Raw genomic sequence first — 16,119 nt, forward strand, 5'->3', positions numbered from 1 at the left:
GAACTTGTGCCTAGTGGAGCATAAGTTCTTTAAAGGCGCGACCGCGCGAGGCAAAACATGTGGGATATTATGATGCGAAAATATAAACGTATACCCTCAGAAAAATTATTTGTTATGAGGGACAAAAATTAAAGATCAGCACCAAATAGGAACAAAAATGCAAATGACCCCAATGACTATTGGACTTGAACCCACAAATCTGATTTGATAACGGCCCATTTTGAATTTACGCGCGAGTTTCTTCTACTTTATTCAGCTTTGGTTCCCCCACTTTCAACTTTAACAGCGAAATCAATGTAAGTTCCCTTTTTTCCCTCTCTATTCCTTCATCTACATTGCCTCTTAGGTTTTTGATTTTGCTTGTTAAATAAGAAGTGCATTGGCAAAAAATTATGGAAATTCAGTTCATTGTCAATTTCATGAATACTAATTTCAACAATTATCCCATCTTACTTCTTCCAATGAAGAATCATAGTGAAAATGAATTTACTCACTTCTCTTTAACTACAAGTAGGAGAAAGTGATATTAGTTTCTAATGCAAGCTTACATCAATTTCGATTTCCATTTTGCGTTATTCCGATTAACAAATTGCAATTTCAGTAATTTTTTGTGATGATTGACCATACATTGATCCGTGGATGTTCTGATGAAAACTTTTAATTAACTGTTAATTATTTCATGACACACTGATTAATAAATCGGTGTTTTCTATTTTGCTTTAAAGCTTCACAGTTAAATTCAAAGCTATCCTCGGAATATTTCTTCAATATCTGATATAATTGTGTTTGCTTTTTATATTGGCATATGAACTAGTTTTCACAGATGAGCTCGTAACTGAATCCTCAATTTGCTTAGAGCCTGTTTGGATGGGCTTAAAAAAAGCAGCTTATAAGCTGGAAACAGCTTATAAGCTTTAGATAAGCTAAGCCAAACGGGCCCAATTAATTTTTTGGGCTTATTTTAAGCACAAAATGGCTTTAAGCTGGCCAGCCAAACACTCAAAAAAACTGAAAACAGCTTATAGGCAACTTATAAGCCAATCCAAACGGGCTCTTAGTCAAGTATTAGCATATCAAATAAATGAGCAAGCAGCTGAGATACATCACTAATTAGGTTTCACATAGTTATCTTATTCCTCTTCTTGTTTTTTTTTGACAACTTGCTATACTTGTCATATTTTTGTCCAGTTTCTGAAATTACAGATCCATAATGGAAATAGAAGTTGCTGATCGCACAAATAAGCGCATGAAACCTTCTGTATGCGCTCTATTCACCTTTAACTTTTCTGAACACTACTATTTGATATTTTGACTGACAGAAGGTAATCTGCTATTAGGTGGAAGGTAATGAAACAACAGATAGCGGTATTGAAGTTGCAAAGGATGCAGATGAAGAAAATGCATCGATACCCGTGCTTATGGCTTCTGAACAAATGGAGGCAGAGATTGCCAATATTTTTCAAAAGATGGAGCATTTTACTAACCTGGTATATGTACTAACTGTTATATCCAATAGGTTGAAGTCGACACGAGTATGAAAAATAAGAAGAGATGGTTGAAAACACCGCATAATCAAGTGTATGATGTTCTTACAGCGTTTTGAGTATATAAGTTAGCTAGGAAGTCTGTATAAATCAGTGTTGTCAAAGGCTCACTTAAAATGCGCTCAAGTCTTGAAGCCAGGCTCTGCGCTTCGCGTCGCTTAATTGGCGCTTTTGGTGTAGCGTCAAGGTGCTAATTCATGTTCACCTTCACCTATGAGTTTTTTCATTAAGGTCACAACGATATGTGTAAAGCTTAATTATAAATTTTCCATTCTTTTGTCCATATAATGATTGTTTCTGTTTGTAGTTACATTTTCTTTTCTTCTTCATTGACACTTTTTTTTTTGCTAAAGCCCACGTTTTAGCCTTAAAGCTCCAACACACTTTGGGGCATTTTTGTGTTTTTCGATCTTGACTACTCTGGTGTAAGTACTGATTTGCTATAGTTCCACATGTCTATATGGTTGACATTCTTTCTGTTATCAATTTGACTAGGTATCTGAACTGCTCGAATCAGGGAAGTCCATGCTTAAGGATCTGAGTAATGAATTTGAAGAACGACTGATTCAGTAAGTGAAAGTTGAAACCAAGTACCAAATACTTAAGACAAGATTAGCCCCGTTTTCTGAAGCATATTTGTTTGCAGAATACACAAGGAACAGATGGAAAAGTGGCAAGAAGAGATTAAGGAAGTGCGCCTGCTTGACACAGCAAATGAGGAGGCTGATTCTCTCTTGCTAAATGCTAAAACTCTACTTCAGAATGTCCATGGTGAATCCTGACCTGGTGCCGTAACTGAAGTAACTTTCCAGGAGGTAACTTATTTCACTGTTTGCTGGGTAATAGACGTTTTCTGCATTAGCATCTAAGTTCTCAGGAAAAGTAACAAAAACGTTTCTCATGTTCCACAGGGGGAAAAGAATACCTTAAAGGAAATTATTTGATGAAAAGCTGCTTGCTTAGTTTTCCATGTGATAAAATTACGACCTAGGACAACTTTGGTGCTGTTTATCGTGATCCTGGATATAATAAATGAATGCAGATAACACCACGTAGCTTTTAGTTTTCTGATTTCAGAATTTTTAAATAAGACTGCAGCTTTCGTGTGGAACTCTTTGATGCTATATTCAATTGAGATTTTTTTTCCCAGGATATTTGAATTTTGTTCCCAATCTGATGTCTTTTGCCATATATGTTGCCACGTAAGTTGCTTATAGAAGGCTAGATATTCTTATAAGCTTCTTTACGCGCTGCACGTACCTCTATAATGACTGCACGAAAACGAAGTTCTCTTGCCATTTATTCCATTGTAACTCTACTGCTTAAAAACACGGATTCACGAAATGAATAGAAAAACTTATAAATTGATTAATCATTTATTTCAAGGAATTAACTGGTCCAAGTGGAGGGCCGTTCGATAAGGAAAAATATGATACAAAAGGTAACATTCAAGGTATTTTTGATGGCAACTTCTAATGAAAGGCAAAATAAGCGTGATAGAGTTCAGGAGCACAATTGAACCTTTTTGTGTTTCCTCTCTGTCCAAAGAAGAAGAGAAAAAACAGAAAGAAAGAAAAGCAAAAACTTCAGGCAACAAATAAGATCTTGGCTATACCGGAAGTATCTGTATACAAAGAACCTTAACCAATAACCATACAACATGTTCATGATAAATTTCGACATAAGCATCGTGGACTTCTGAAGTCTAGTTTCTGTACAAAATACTTTCTATTTGCTATTTTGCGGTGTTTATAGGTATAACCACGATTTCATCTCCTTATTTTAAGAGGCAAACGAAGTGAATCTTTTTTTAATACCAATGCACAAAGAAAGAGAAAACGGAAGGTACCGATGAGTAGGGAAATACACAGAATTTTGCTCTGCTCTCAGCCAGAATCTAAATTGTCAGCTTGAAGTTCTCAGCAGAACTTATAGAAAGAGGGATGGACAAACCAAAATTAAACAGAAAGCAAAGAAGTGAAAAGGAACTGCCATAAAACTAGAAGATCATGACCATCAAATACTTACAAAAATCATATTTTATACGGAAAATAAAATCCAACAATAGACCCTATTGCATGACCTGTAATCCTGTACTACAATCTAAGATAGCAGCCTTCAAAAACTAACAATCTTAAATAAACTGTCTACTTCTAGCTAGCTAGTTGTCGCCGACGAAGATGGGTTGGCCGGAGTTTAGTCCAAGGCGCGATCTAGAGTGTTGCCTGGTCACAGCGTCCCTTGCTACAGCCATTTTCATCTCTGGTTGCCTCAGATACCAATCTATGATATGGTTCTTGGACACTTCTTCCTGCTTAATCTTCTTCACTTGGCTGTGAACAAGATGATAAGGATGATGACGATCACCCTTATGGTTTTGTTCCAATCTCTCTTCTTTCTTTGCCATGTTGCTTTTCTTCTTCTCCTCCATATGAACTGACCAAATAGAAAGAGTCTGTTACCTTATATAGGACTTTTGAAATGTTATAATGTTAAAATGTTAGTTCTAATATTTTTAGTGAGTTTGGCCCCCAACCGCTTAATATAGTCACGAGTGCTTAACGAGGGGGGTGGGTCGTGATTCATCAGTCGGTAAAAGAGGGGAACGAATCAAAATGTGGAAATTGCTTAGTCTATTGCGTATTAAATGGATAAGTTCACAGGTAAGACGACTGTTTAAGACCATATAACAGGAATATTTGACCGAATGTTAAGCTACTATCACCACGCGTACTCTTCAAAATCTGCTTCATCATTGTCATGTTTTAATTTGGATAAGTAGTAAAAATCGTGAAAAATTTATCACGTTTTTAAATCGATATAAGTAATAGATATTTTATCTGTCTTTAAATAATTTAAATTTGATAGTGTAATCTTTTTATTTTATTATATTAATATATAAAAGTTAAACCACATCGTATTACAACTCCATTATACAGTACCTGGCTCCTCTCGTGAATAATGGTCAATTTGATACCAAACTCTGTTTATGTAAGCTTTGCAAAGACTAATTAGTCCCGGACCGGATAAAAAATACAGTTATGGTAGATTTACTATCAACATATAAGCAGCTAAATTATGATAAATCTCTTAAACAATTAATCCCTCCGTCCCAATTTATGTGATATACTTTCTTTTTTAGTTTGTCCAAAAGAGAATGGTACATTTCTATATTTAAAATTAATTTAATTTAAAACTTTTTTTCCCTTAATGAAATGAGTTACAACCACACAAATATTTATAGCTTGTTGTAGACTATAAGTTTCAAAAGTCTTTCTTTCTTAAACTCAATGCCTAGTTAAACTATATCGCATAAATTGAGACGGTACAACTTTTACATATAGTCTATTCCTACTTGTTTCGTATTGACTATTGAATTAGTTTATTGTTAGATTTTTGTGCTTGAGGTGGTTTGATTCTTTTCACTTCACGCGTCTTTAAATTTCCTTAAGTTTTTCTTTTGGTTCATTGGAAAAAGATTTACAGTTCCTAACGTGTCAACATTAGACTGAATCGAGTCCTAGGTTTGGCTGACTTAGGTCAAACGCAAATATTCTATGATTTGACCAAGCAGTTGGGTACATCATTAGAAGATCACCGTATCCAGACACCTGGAGTTTTCTTCCTTCGAATTCAGGAAAGGAAAATCTTTACTTTTCTAGAAAGAAAAGATTCAAAGCCCCCCTTTTACAATAGGGCAAAAAGGAAACTTGATCCGTCATATAACCTTAGCTCAATCGGTTTAATCTCATTTGAAATTGACATAGTAATACTTTTTTGACTTTTGACCAATTAGCCAATCCTTGGTGGCAACGTTGCTTATACCTAACCAAATTGCTGCATTTTACTGTGGAGGTTTGATTGATTCTCCTTTTCACACGAGTACATATTGACTTCAACAATATTTGTGAGAAGAATTTAAGCTAATATAATGACAATATAAAAATATTTACATAATAAAATCACTTAAACGTAAACTGTAGATAAATTTAGGCTACCAGCTTCACTATGTAGTTCTTGATTTTAGTTAGCTGTTTTATTTTTGTTATGGACAATTTTTAGGTGCGGGCAGTTGGCCGGTGAAGATTATGCCATTTTTTTTTGGTTGGTAAACTTGAAGATTATGCCATTAAGTTTAGCAAAGTGGGCCAATTTTTTTAGTTGTTTGACTACTTATTATCTTGTGATAGCGGCATATGAGAACAGGCGTGAACTGATTTTCAGTTTCGCATGTTATATTTTGTTTCCAAGTAGAGATTTTATATTATTTAAAAATTAATAGCATGTAAATATAGAATATGTATAATGAGCACGGATCACCACCACTGGCATACACGTCATTTTGCACTATTTGTATTAGTTTATTACTATCATAATTCAACTTTTAAGTGATTGGGATCATAGACTACTACATAGTTTGTTTTCATGTTACCAGTCTCTTAAAAAACTACTACGTAGTTGTTTTAAGACTTTACTTCTCAAATTAATATTTACTTTGAATCTTTCAGGCGGTGTTAGCGTAGTGTATGTATACAACTATACATTTTTCTTTTTGTTACTAAATGATGTCAAAATAGAGGAGAATTTAACTAATATTCACTGACGGGGTAAACTTTTTTTACACAATCAGGTAATATCTACCTCCAGGTAATATCTACCTCCAATAGCTGGTTACCCATTAATTTGTTACCATCCTATGTTCCTAATTTTTAGCTTTCGTTTATTTTCTACCCTTTTAACACTTCCTCCGTAATTCCCCCTCTCTCCCTCCATCACTTTGAACTTAGAATGAAGAGATCTTTAGATCTGCAGAATCATGTCCTAACACAAGCTTAGTCAAATTTGACCTCTTTTTTTAAAAATTGGGGTAGGGGAAGCGGAGATGAGGAGGATTTACAAGGCAGGGAATCGAACCCCCACCAACAAAGTAAATATTAAGGTAGCTTGGTAGAACGCTCATGTTGGGTACTGGATTTGGTTATAATTTGATGACAAACCATCTTTGGATTAAAGTTTTTTGTTAAACTTCTATGCGTGTACAATTAAATTAAACTTATATAAATAGGAGTATATCTTTTCCAATATGTATTTCTTTCGATGCGATTGATGTATACCTTCAGTAAGAGATTCCTACAATTTTCAATCAGTCTATCAGCTTTCTTGTATCCAATCTCAACCTCTTCACACATTGCGATGTTTTTATTTAAATCTTATTGATATACATATAATAAACATAAAAATACTTATTCAACATGAATAAGTGGTTATAACGCTATAACATTTTCTTCAACAAATGCTGGTTCTTGCATTAATAGTTTGAAGCAATAAATAAATTGTAAAACTGGATGTACCGAAAACAAAGAAGAGATGATGAATTACTTGAATTTTTTCGATAAATAATGTCAAAATTCTAAACAGATTCCGAGAATAAATGTTAATGGAGAGTTCAAGGTGCCTTATATCACTATTTTCCTTATTTAAAAACAAGATATTGAAAAAGTGAAAATATTTGAAATTTATTGTTAACTGATTGTGTAAAAAAAAAAAACTTTATAGCATCGGTGAATATTGATTAAACTCAATAGAGGAACCATACCTAATTCCGAAGATGCTCTAAAGAAAATTTGATTGCTCGTTGAGAACTACGAAATGGAGCTGAATCATTTTTTTTTTTTATGGTAATGACATCTCTTAGTAAAGCATGTATTCACCATTTAGGATCACGACGAGAGTAACATGTCAGAATTAATCAAATTTATAATGGTTAATGTTTATGCTATCCACAGATAAAACTGAAATTCTTTGCTTAATCATATCTCCATTATCACAGAGGGATTTATGTTTTGATTTTTATATTTTTATTTTTATTTTCCATTTGGTGTCAGGTCAGGACCGGCCAGAGGGTAAGACCATTGCTTTAGGCCCCCAAATTTTGAGGGCCCCATTTTCTAAATTATAGTATGTGTATATGTTTTTTTTTTCTTAAAAATATATTAAAAGGTGTAGTGTAGAACTATGAAATATTTACTCCATCCATTCCAAAATCTTTCACTTCTCGAGTTTCAATTCGGTTAATATTCGAAGCTAAATTAGATTTGATTAATTCAACATATTAAAAGTTAGATATTCAAAAACTATACGAAAAGTATTGTAAGTTGCAATTTTTATCATATCAATATGATGAAAAAATACATCTTAAAAATGTTGATCAAAATGTAAACGATTTGACTCTTTAGAAACGAAATATGATAAGTATGTTGGGATGGAACGAGTATAAAAAAGATTTTTTTTTTTTAAATTATGATTGATATTAGTGTTGATAAAAAATAACTCATTTAAATCTTTACATTACCTCTGAATATAATTTTTTTTGGGTCATCTACGTTTGTCATTGGAATACATGACACAAAATAAATTAAGGCCTCGTATTGCAGTTTGGCTTTAGGCCACCAAATTTATTGAGCCACCCCTGTGTCCCATCCATATTAAGGTCCAATTAAATCCGAATTCGCGTTAGGAAGTCCCACATTGGAGTTGGAGGTTGGGGGTGGGATGGGGGGGTGGGAGCGTGTTTTAAAGCGCTTTCATACAAACAGACTCCGTACCCAGGGTAACTCGAACTTGAGAACTTTGATTAAGAATGAAGAAGTAGTTACACTCCACATACAGGATAAATAATTTTTACAACACCAATATAGTTTAATAGGTTATGTACTTATTTTCCTGATTATTATATCGATCACCTATTATGAGATGTCAATTTGTTTTAATAATGTAAAAGAACTACACGGTCAGCACAGTGCACTCAGAAATTAGCTTTCATAATATTGATGAAGGTTCGATTTCTTACTTCAATCATTTCTCGTCTCTTCACCCACCTGTAATAAGAAATTTCTAAAAAGTAGTATCAATTGTTGGTGCCTTGGTTCAATCATTTCTCGTCTCTTCACCCACATGTAATAAGAAATTTCTAAAAAGTAGTATCAATTGTTGGTGCCTTGGTTCAATCATTTCTCGTCTCTTCACCCACCTGTAATAAGAAATTTCTAAAAAGTAGTATCAATTATTGGTGCCTTGGTGGGATGGGACTCCAAGAAGTGATACTTAAAAGGGAAAAGGGTCAAATTTACCCTTCAAGTATGGTTTATAGTTTAAATTTGTCCTCCGTTAAAGTTTGGGATCAAATTTGTCCTCCCCGTTAGGATATTTGATAAATTTGCACTTATATGTATGGAAGTCTGACTTGGAGTCCACAACACAACAAGTTAGCCACGTTGGATCCACGTAGTCTTCTAATCCCAATTCTCTTAACCCAATTCTCTTTTGAAAAAAAAAAAGTGCCCTTGCAACATTTGTTTTGTCATAGTGAAGGTTTCTTCATGAACTCTTCAGAGCATTTCTGAACAGAGGAAAATATTTTTTCTCAGAATACATTCCTAAACGTATACCGAAAGTAAGATCAGAAAAGTTATGATCCTGCAAACGTGATAACAAGACAACAAAATAAATTTGTGCAGTTCAGCTTTGAAAATCCATTTTCAGTTCTCTTCAACGAAAATCCATTTTCAGTTCTCTTGAATAGTTTTTGAGAGCTTCTGACAGGGAGGCGACAACAATGAGTTAAGTTAGCTTCATCGAAGTTCACCTAAGATAGATGTCATGTTCAAGAAAGTTTTGTTGGTCAGATAAATTCTATGTTTCTGGAGAGAACAACGAATCTTTGGTCGTATTAAGCATTTGTTGCTGCTGCTGCAGAATTTTTCTTACATGCCTCCTATTTTATGCATTACGTGTGTACCTCGATGCGATTAAAACTCCGGCTTTTCACATTACTACATGTGCCTTAGTGTCAGCAATAGTCTAGACGCGTTAAGAGAAATGGGATAGGGAAACGGGTTAAAAAGAGAATTGGGTTTGGGAGTCTACTTGGAGCCTATGTATATCCGTCGTGACTAATTTTTTTGTGTTGTGGAGTCCAAGTCAGACTTTCATCCATATAAGGGCATATTTATCAAGTATGCTAATGGGAAGGGCAAATTTGATCCCAAACTTCGACAAAGAGGACAAATTTGATCCCAAACTTTGACGGAGAGGGTAAATTTGATCTCAAACTTTAACGGATGACAAATTTAAACTATAAACTATACTTGAAGGGTAAATTTGACCATTTTCCCTACTTAAAAAGCTTGTGACATGTCAAACCTCAAAAGTGACTACGTTTCTCCATTTGATTGGTCCAACATATCAACCAGAGAAGTGGCTTACCCAACAATGGTTACACAAATTCAGCTAGAGTTTTATAATTTAGTAGTCCTATAAGTGTTGCCGTTTAAAAGTATGTCACGCAACTTTGATAACCTTATTCAACAACAGAAAAGTTTCATCTTCAAATTTCCTGAACTCTCTATTTTGGAGCAAAGGCCCAATACGAACCACATTCTAATTGAGGGCTTTGAAGGTTCTCTATTGAAACTTCCAAACAAAAGCAGCATATTATTCCGTTTGCACAATTTACAGAAACACAGCTATTACATGAGACTAACGCTTCGAAATTATTTGAAACTTCTTTTCCAAGTATTTAAAATAATATTTATGGACAATTCAGAAATGTTTTATGGAATTTACATGAGTCACAGGTTGAGAAAAACATGAAATGAATAACGAAGTTGGATGACATTGAGATTACGGTTGAAACGCATAACTCTAATCTCATCACGATTATTACTGGGGGTGGATCCAAAGTTTTCAGGTTCATCTGAATAAAGTAATTTCAATGTGGAGAACAGATTTTTAAGTAAACTTACAAATTTCAAGAAATATTAGATATGAACTCATAAAGCACAATATGTTACGTTAAGAACTTTAAAAGACAAACCCATCAAATTAAAAGTCCTAAATCTTTCTTTCATTTATCTTCTTTTCTACTTTTTCTTCATTGGTATTCATAGGGTTCATCCCACCCTCAAAACAATTCAAAAAAGGTAAAGGGAACGAAGTTGGGCAATCTTGACGCTCAACTCTTGAGTTGTTTTTGTGGTCCAACAAATCTCAATATGGATTGGACACAACTAAAGCCCAAAATCCTTTCCACGACACTGAGAAACGATAAGCTTACCACGCAACAAGCATAGGCGGGGTGCGTATGACTTGGGCTATTAGCCTTTTACTATTCCTTTATACTTTTCGTCGTATACAAAAGAAACCATTCGCTTATGGTTGGAAAATTACACGACTTGATAAATATTTAGGTTGTATTTGTGAAACGTAGCTATAGTTTCAAAAAACTACGAAGGGTAGCTACGTTTTGGGTTTTCTAGTAAATACACAATACAAGCGTAACTGTATGTGTTGATACAACTATTTAGCGCGATTTTCAGCTGATACAATATGCGTCGATAGAACTGATACCCGTTTAATACAATTGATACTCGCCCAGTACAACTCTTTCGCTGAAACAGCTACTACCCGCTTGATACAGCTCTCCGGCTAGCTATACTTTGTAATTACGCCCTAAAATATAGCTATTTCTAAAATTTTCTCTTTATTGTTTATGACGTGGGGTTGTGACTTGTGATGTGAGGAGCAGTGAAATTGGCTAATTGTTGACTGTTGTTTGTTGGTCCAGATGGTGGTAATGTGTTGAAGTCTATCAAAGTACACAAAACACGTATATTTTTTAGTTATTGTTGGAAAATGAGATTTAAAACTCGCTTTCAGACCGAGAGAAGGAAAAAAGAATCAAAGAGAACTAGTCAAATGGACAATATAATGCCAAAGCCGGCCGCACTCACCAATTATTGCATTCCGATAACTCTTATTATTAGTGGTCTAAAACCAGTGGCGAATTTAGCATGAGATTTTGGATATGGCACAAGCCACAACTTACGACTTGAACCTTACGATCATAGGGGAATTCAGAATTTCAAAAGAATGGGTTCACCATTGCTTTACGATAAGATATAAAATTTTATAGTGACATCAACTTGGCGAGAAAAAGGTTAAAGGCTGCTTAGATTTTTTTTTTTTTTAAAATGGCGCAAAAGTGCATTTAGTCGGGTTCAATCCCGCAACCTTAAGGGATTAAACCCAACACTTATTCAGAATTTGTCCTAAGAGGTGTTGAAATTAGGATTTAGTTTCGCTTAAGTATTCTTTTCCAGAATGAGTTCAAATTATTTGTTATCATATATATTTATTTCACCAATATTTTATTTTTCATATTATTCACATATAAATATTTAATAAAAAAATTCTACGAATCAGTGTTGGATGATACTACTTCACGTAACGTGCGTCCGCTCGGAACCTTATGTATAAGCATAAAAAACAAGTATATAGATAATGTCAAATATATATTTCCTGACTCATATTTTCAAACTTACAACTCACTCTGTTTAAATACGATTGATCTTAATAAAATCAAGTTGAACATGGGGCTAAAGAGAGATTCTTATCATTTTGGGAATCCCATCTTCAAGGATAATGACACATGATGGGCAGAACTTCCATTCATTCTAAAAACCTTTGCTCTTTTGCTTCTTTCAAGTAAAGCTTGGATAAGCTTCTTGTACTAGTGGTCACACAACTTCCTTAAAGAGGATGTCCCCAAAGGCCAAAAGACTGTTTTTAAGCTTTAAGTGGGTATATTTGGTCTTAATAAGCTCAAAATTGTATTGTTGTTTCCTCCCAAATTAATCCAATATGCAGTCAAAAATGTCTTCTCTGCCCAACTTGCAATATAGGAAGATACCTTGTGTATTTCCCAGGCCCTAGCTCGCACTTCGCATGCAATGATGCAAGCATTACAATAAAATTGCCTTTTTTGTGCTCAATGTTGCAGTTTAATATTCGTACGTACCTAAGTATATATTCAGAAATGGATTCAAATTTTAAGTCAATTAATATATTCTAGCTTATCACTCTATTCACAACTATTTTGTAGTAATGGGTGCGACTATTGTAATAAATAAGCATATATATTATTTAAAGTTCAAGTAAAAGAGTTACCAATGTCGTCACTGTAATAACCTATACTTAGTGAAAAGTTCATTTAATTAAACTTCTATGCTTTAAATAATGGACTTAAAGAAACACCCCAATTACATCTATTTTATCTTATCTTACTCGTAAATCGTGTGAGTGTTCATTTTAGTTTTTAACCCAGTCAAAGTAATTATATATAACAACTCTGAAATTACAAAACCAAAAATAATGACTGACCACGTATAACCATTTTTCTTTTATCTATTTATCTATCTTTTCCTCTTTTCAATTATTAAAGGAGCGGACGTACAAAAAAATAGCAGAGGATGCCCTCTATTTAGGGGAGAAATGGTTAGATTTAGCTTCTAACTTCATATGTATATTAAAGGAGGAGATGTAACCCAAAGAAATAGCTAACTCTTTTCCATTTTTAGGCAGTTGACCATTCACAAGTCATTGCTTCTTATTTTCTCTATCCATAACCGCCAAATTATAATAATCCTACATATAGTTGACTTCTCTTCCATAACCTTTTTTTGTTTATAAAGAGAAAAAGAAGAACATTGTAGTTGGATTTTATTTATTTCTTCGAATTTGAAGAAAATGTTCAAGACATTTTCTATGTCCTCCCGAATGGGAAGAGACTTGCAGAGATACAATGAAGGTTGTCGTCAAGTTGTTGGGTGCGTTACCTTTTAATTCTTGTTACTTTTGAAATTCAATTCTTTCAGGATTAATAGAAAATTTAAACTTTTCAAATGGGATTGAATTTTTTCCCCTTAAATTACTTTCTTGATTTGTATTTGAGACCCAAAGAAAATGGGAAAGCTTTGTTCTTGATGATTGTTGGATATAATAACCTAGCCGTCCATCCAACCGCTTAAAAAAAAAAAAGCAGGCGAATATAAAACATATGTATAACCTTATATAATCAGTGTATAATCTATGTATACCAGCTATGAAAAATAAACAGCGAATCCAGCCTGCTATTGTGTTTTATCCTTTAAGAAGTAGATATGGTTATTTTTCCTCAATTACATATGGTGGTGCAGATGCATTCCGTACAGATACAGGGATAATTACCAGTCAGGTTCTAATATTGATGACTTGGAGTTTCTATTAATCAGCTCACAGAAGAGTCCAAGATTAATGTTCCCTAAGGTACACACTATATCTTGGACAAGTCTATAATATTTTGTTTTCCTATTGATTTAGCCAATTAGATTATTGTTCCATCATCCCTCAGTTGACATAATTGGTTTTGCAATGAAATAACAGGGTGGTTGGGAAATTGATGAATCATTGAAAGATGCAGCTTTACGAGAGACCTTCGAGGAAGCTGGAGTTCTTGGTGACGTTGAGATTCAGGTAAGTCATTAAACTAAGACACAATTTTGTATTGGAATGAAATAAATCTGAATATAGTACCAGATGCAAATGATTCAGGTTAATTAAAGATGTGTCATGGTTGGATGCAGGACTATTTAGGTACCTGGAGTTTCAAGAGCAAAAGCCAAGGCACATTTCATGAGGGACACATGTTGCCTTTGCTTGTAACCGAGGAATTAGAAGATTGGCCAGAGAAATCTGCCCGGCAACGTTTATGGGTTTGTTTTGGATAGTGCTAGTTTGCTGTTATCCCTTTGATCTCAATTTCTAATTAGGTCAGACAATACTGAGGCAGATTGATCAAAATTTAAAATCAGTAAACGCATGCTTTAACATACATTTCGACAAAATTTGATAAATTTTAAAATACATGTATATTGTTGGACCTTAAGGTTCATTGCCTCAATATTGGATCTGCCTCTGTATAGATCCTTTTTTTATTTCAAATACCGTAACTCTGCTCATTAAAACTTAGGTAAAGGCGATTTACTTTTATCTGCCTAAGTTATGACGGACGAAATTATTTTGTACCCGTGCTGGTGGAAAGTAACGGAATGTTTGATTAAATTTGCAGATGAAATTTGATGAAGCGAGAGAAATATGTTGGCATCCATGGATGAAAGAAGCTTTAGACGTCTTTGCTTCTAAGCTTGCGAAGAGAAACAAAGAAGAGCTTCAGACATGCCCTTTCAAGGAATTATCAAATGAAGCAATGCCAAACAATATTGGTACTATAGCTAACCAAATGTACAATATTGAAGAGCCAAGAATGGACAATGCTGAAGCTAATCCTTTGACCTGTCATGAAGAACCAAGCATCAATCCAATCTTCAACGATGAACAGTTAATTAATTCCGTAGCTCATTCCATGTTCAATGAGCCACTGTTCAGTGAAGAACTGGGAATAAGCCGTGTAGCTACATCAATGTTCAATGAAGATACAAGAATAAGCATTACTGCTCATAGCTAGCAACGAAAGGAAGGAGAAACATCAACAAGCTTAAGAAGCAACAGTGGCGAATCCGAAATTTAGACGATATTGGGTTCTGAAATGTATCTCTAAATCTATATATACCCTTGCGTTTTGCATATGTATATTAGTTCGATCCTGAAGCACCGCTGAGAAATATTAGTAGGCATTGTAGCTTGAAGCAAGGATCAAGAATCAGGGATGCCTATTCAGTAGAATTCTCAAGGTGCCAGGAATGAAGATAGTATATGAAAGTATGTGTTAAATGTAAATAGATTAGGGACTTAAGGTGCATAGTCTTTCTTCTTTTCCTTGTTGTAAATACTCCTTCACCAATATATTATGAGTGTAGAGACTGACATATTTAATGTGTATGATTTTACTTACTATCTCTGTATCTTCAGCCTGCAAACAAAGAAAAAACAGTCTTGGAATTCACTCACTCAAAATGTAAATTCAAGCAATAAAAGAAAGAGGTTAAGCTTGAGTTCATTCAGGGGCAAAGAGATTTAGACGAGTTTAATGTACAAAGTCTTCCTTCATTCTTGAATTCACTGAGGTTCATACATTATTTGATTAGCTTTATTGTCTTCAAGAATCATATGATTTCCTTAAATGAATGATGCCTCAGACATGTTTATTGGGAGTTCACGAGGACATGCATGCCCATTGTCCAACAAAAATCTGTTAAAATACCAACTCAAGACATATGGTTGATGGGAATGGAAGAATACAGAAGAGTTTAAGTTCCATGTACTTTGGGTGTCAAAAGTATATTTACATAGTCATGTCACTTTTAAGGAAATTATGGATGAATTTCTTTCATAAGCATTAATTGGTAACCTGGTAAAATAATTAGCATTACTAACTTGCTATCACAAGTTAAATTACATGTCATAAATTTCAACTCATAAATGCAAATAGAGCTTTCAGTTTGCTTGAAAATTTACATTATCACAATCATGAGCTCTTCTAAGTTTATCGATCAGATTCGCCTGCTTTGATTTATACATTGCCTTGCCTGCTAGTTTGAAATACTGTGAGTATCCAGCTTCTCAAGTTTGAATATTCCTTTGAGTCCTAAGTTTTTTTTTAATCGGGCAAAGCGCAAATATACCCCTCAACTTTGCAATTTAGAGCAGGCATACCCTTCGTTAAAAAAGCGGTACATATATACCCCTGTTGTTACACAAATGGTGCAAATATACTCTTTTCGCTGACAATTTTTTAAAA

At 34.1% G+C, this 16,119-nt stretch overlaps 2 protein-coding genes across 3 annotated transcripts; both read left to right on the top strand.

Moving 5' to 3' along the window:
* Window positions 1-259: 259 nt before the first annotated feature.
* Window positions 260-2,696, top strand: LOC132599660 (uncharacterized). Of its 2 annotated transcripts, XM_060312957.1 has the most exons (6): window positions 260-296; window positions 1,189-1,258; window positions 1,338-1,487; window positions 2,040-2,113; window positions 2,191-2,359; window positions 2,456-2,696. In XM_060312957.1, exons 2-5 carry the CDS (start codon window positions 1,211-1,213, stop codon window positions 2,324-2,326), a joined length of 408 nt encoding a protein of 135 aa, XP_060168940.1. In that variant the 5' UTR covers window positions 260-296; window positions 1,189-1,210; the 3' UTR covers window positions 2,327-2,359; window positions 2,456-2,696. The 2 variants fall into 2 exon arrangements, with proteins under 2 accessions (XP_060168940.1, XP_060168935.1); XM_060312952.1 differs by lacking the exon at window positions 260-296 and having other exon boundaries at window positions 886-1,258.
* Window positions 2,697-12,834: 10,138 nt separating this feature from the next.
* LOC132599677 (nudix hydrolase 18, mitochondrial-like) lies at window positions 12,835-15,275 on the top strand. Its single transcript, XM_060312962.1, has 5 exons — window positions 12,835-13,210; window positions 13,580-13,688; window positions 13,806-13,895; window positions 14,006-14,134; window positions 14,491-15,275. Exons 1-5 carry the CDS (start codon window positions 13,131-13,133, stop codon window positions 14,884-14,886), a joined length of 804 nt encoding a protein of 267 aa, XP_060168945.1. The 5' UTR covers window positions 12,835-13,130; the 3' UTR covers window positions 14,887-15,275.
* Window positions 15,276-16,119: the final 844 nt, after the last annotated feature.

This window comes from Lycium barbarum, chromosome 1 (assembly GCF_019175385.1).
Source record: "Lycium barbarum isolate Lr01 chromosome 1, ASM1917538v2, whole genome shotgun sequence".
NCBI classification, from domain to species: domain Eukaryota; kingdom Viridiplantae; phylum Streptophyta; class Magnoliopsida; order Solanales; family Solanaceae; genus Lycium; species Lycium barbarum.

What these genes read in the sequence shown, in the direction of transcription:
- LOC132599660 (XM_060312957.1), top strand. Translation starts at nt 1,211, where the DNA reads ATGGAAATAGAAGTTGCTGATCGCACAAATAAGCGCATGAAACCTTCT. An exon ending in TGGAGCATTTTACTAACCTG is followed by an intron (nt 1,488 to 2,039) that starts GTATATGTACTA and finishes CAATTTGACTAG; the next exon opens with GTATCTGAACTGCTCGAATC. An exon ending in TTTGAAGAACGACTGATTCA is followed by an intron (nt 2,114 to 2,190) that starts GTAAGTGAAAGT and finishes ATTTGTTTGCAG; the next exon opens with AATACACAAGGAACAGATGG.
- LOC132599677 (XM_060312962.1), top strand. Translation starts at nt 13,131, where the DNA reads ATGTTCAAGACATTTTCTATGTCCTCCCGAATGGGAAGAGACTTGCAG. An exon ending in GGTTGTCGTCAAGTTGTTGG is followed by an intron (nt 13,211 to 13,579) that starts GTGCGTTACCTT and finishes ATGGTGGTGCAG; the next exon opens with ATGCATTCCGTACAGATACA. An exon ending in CTGCCCGGCAACGTTTATGG is followed by an intron (nt 14,135 to 14,490) that starts GTTTGTTTTGGA and finishes TTAAATTTGCAG; the next exon opens with ATGAAATTTGATGAAGCGAG.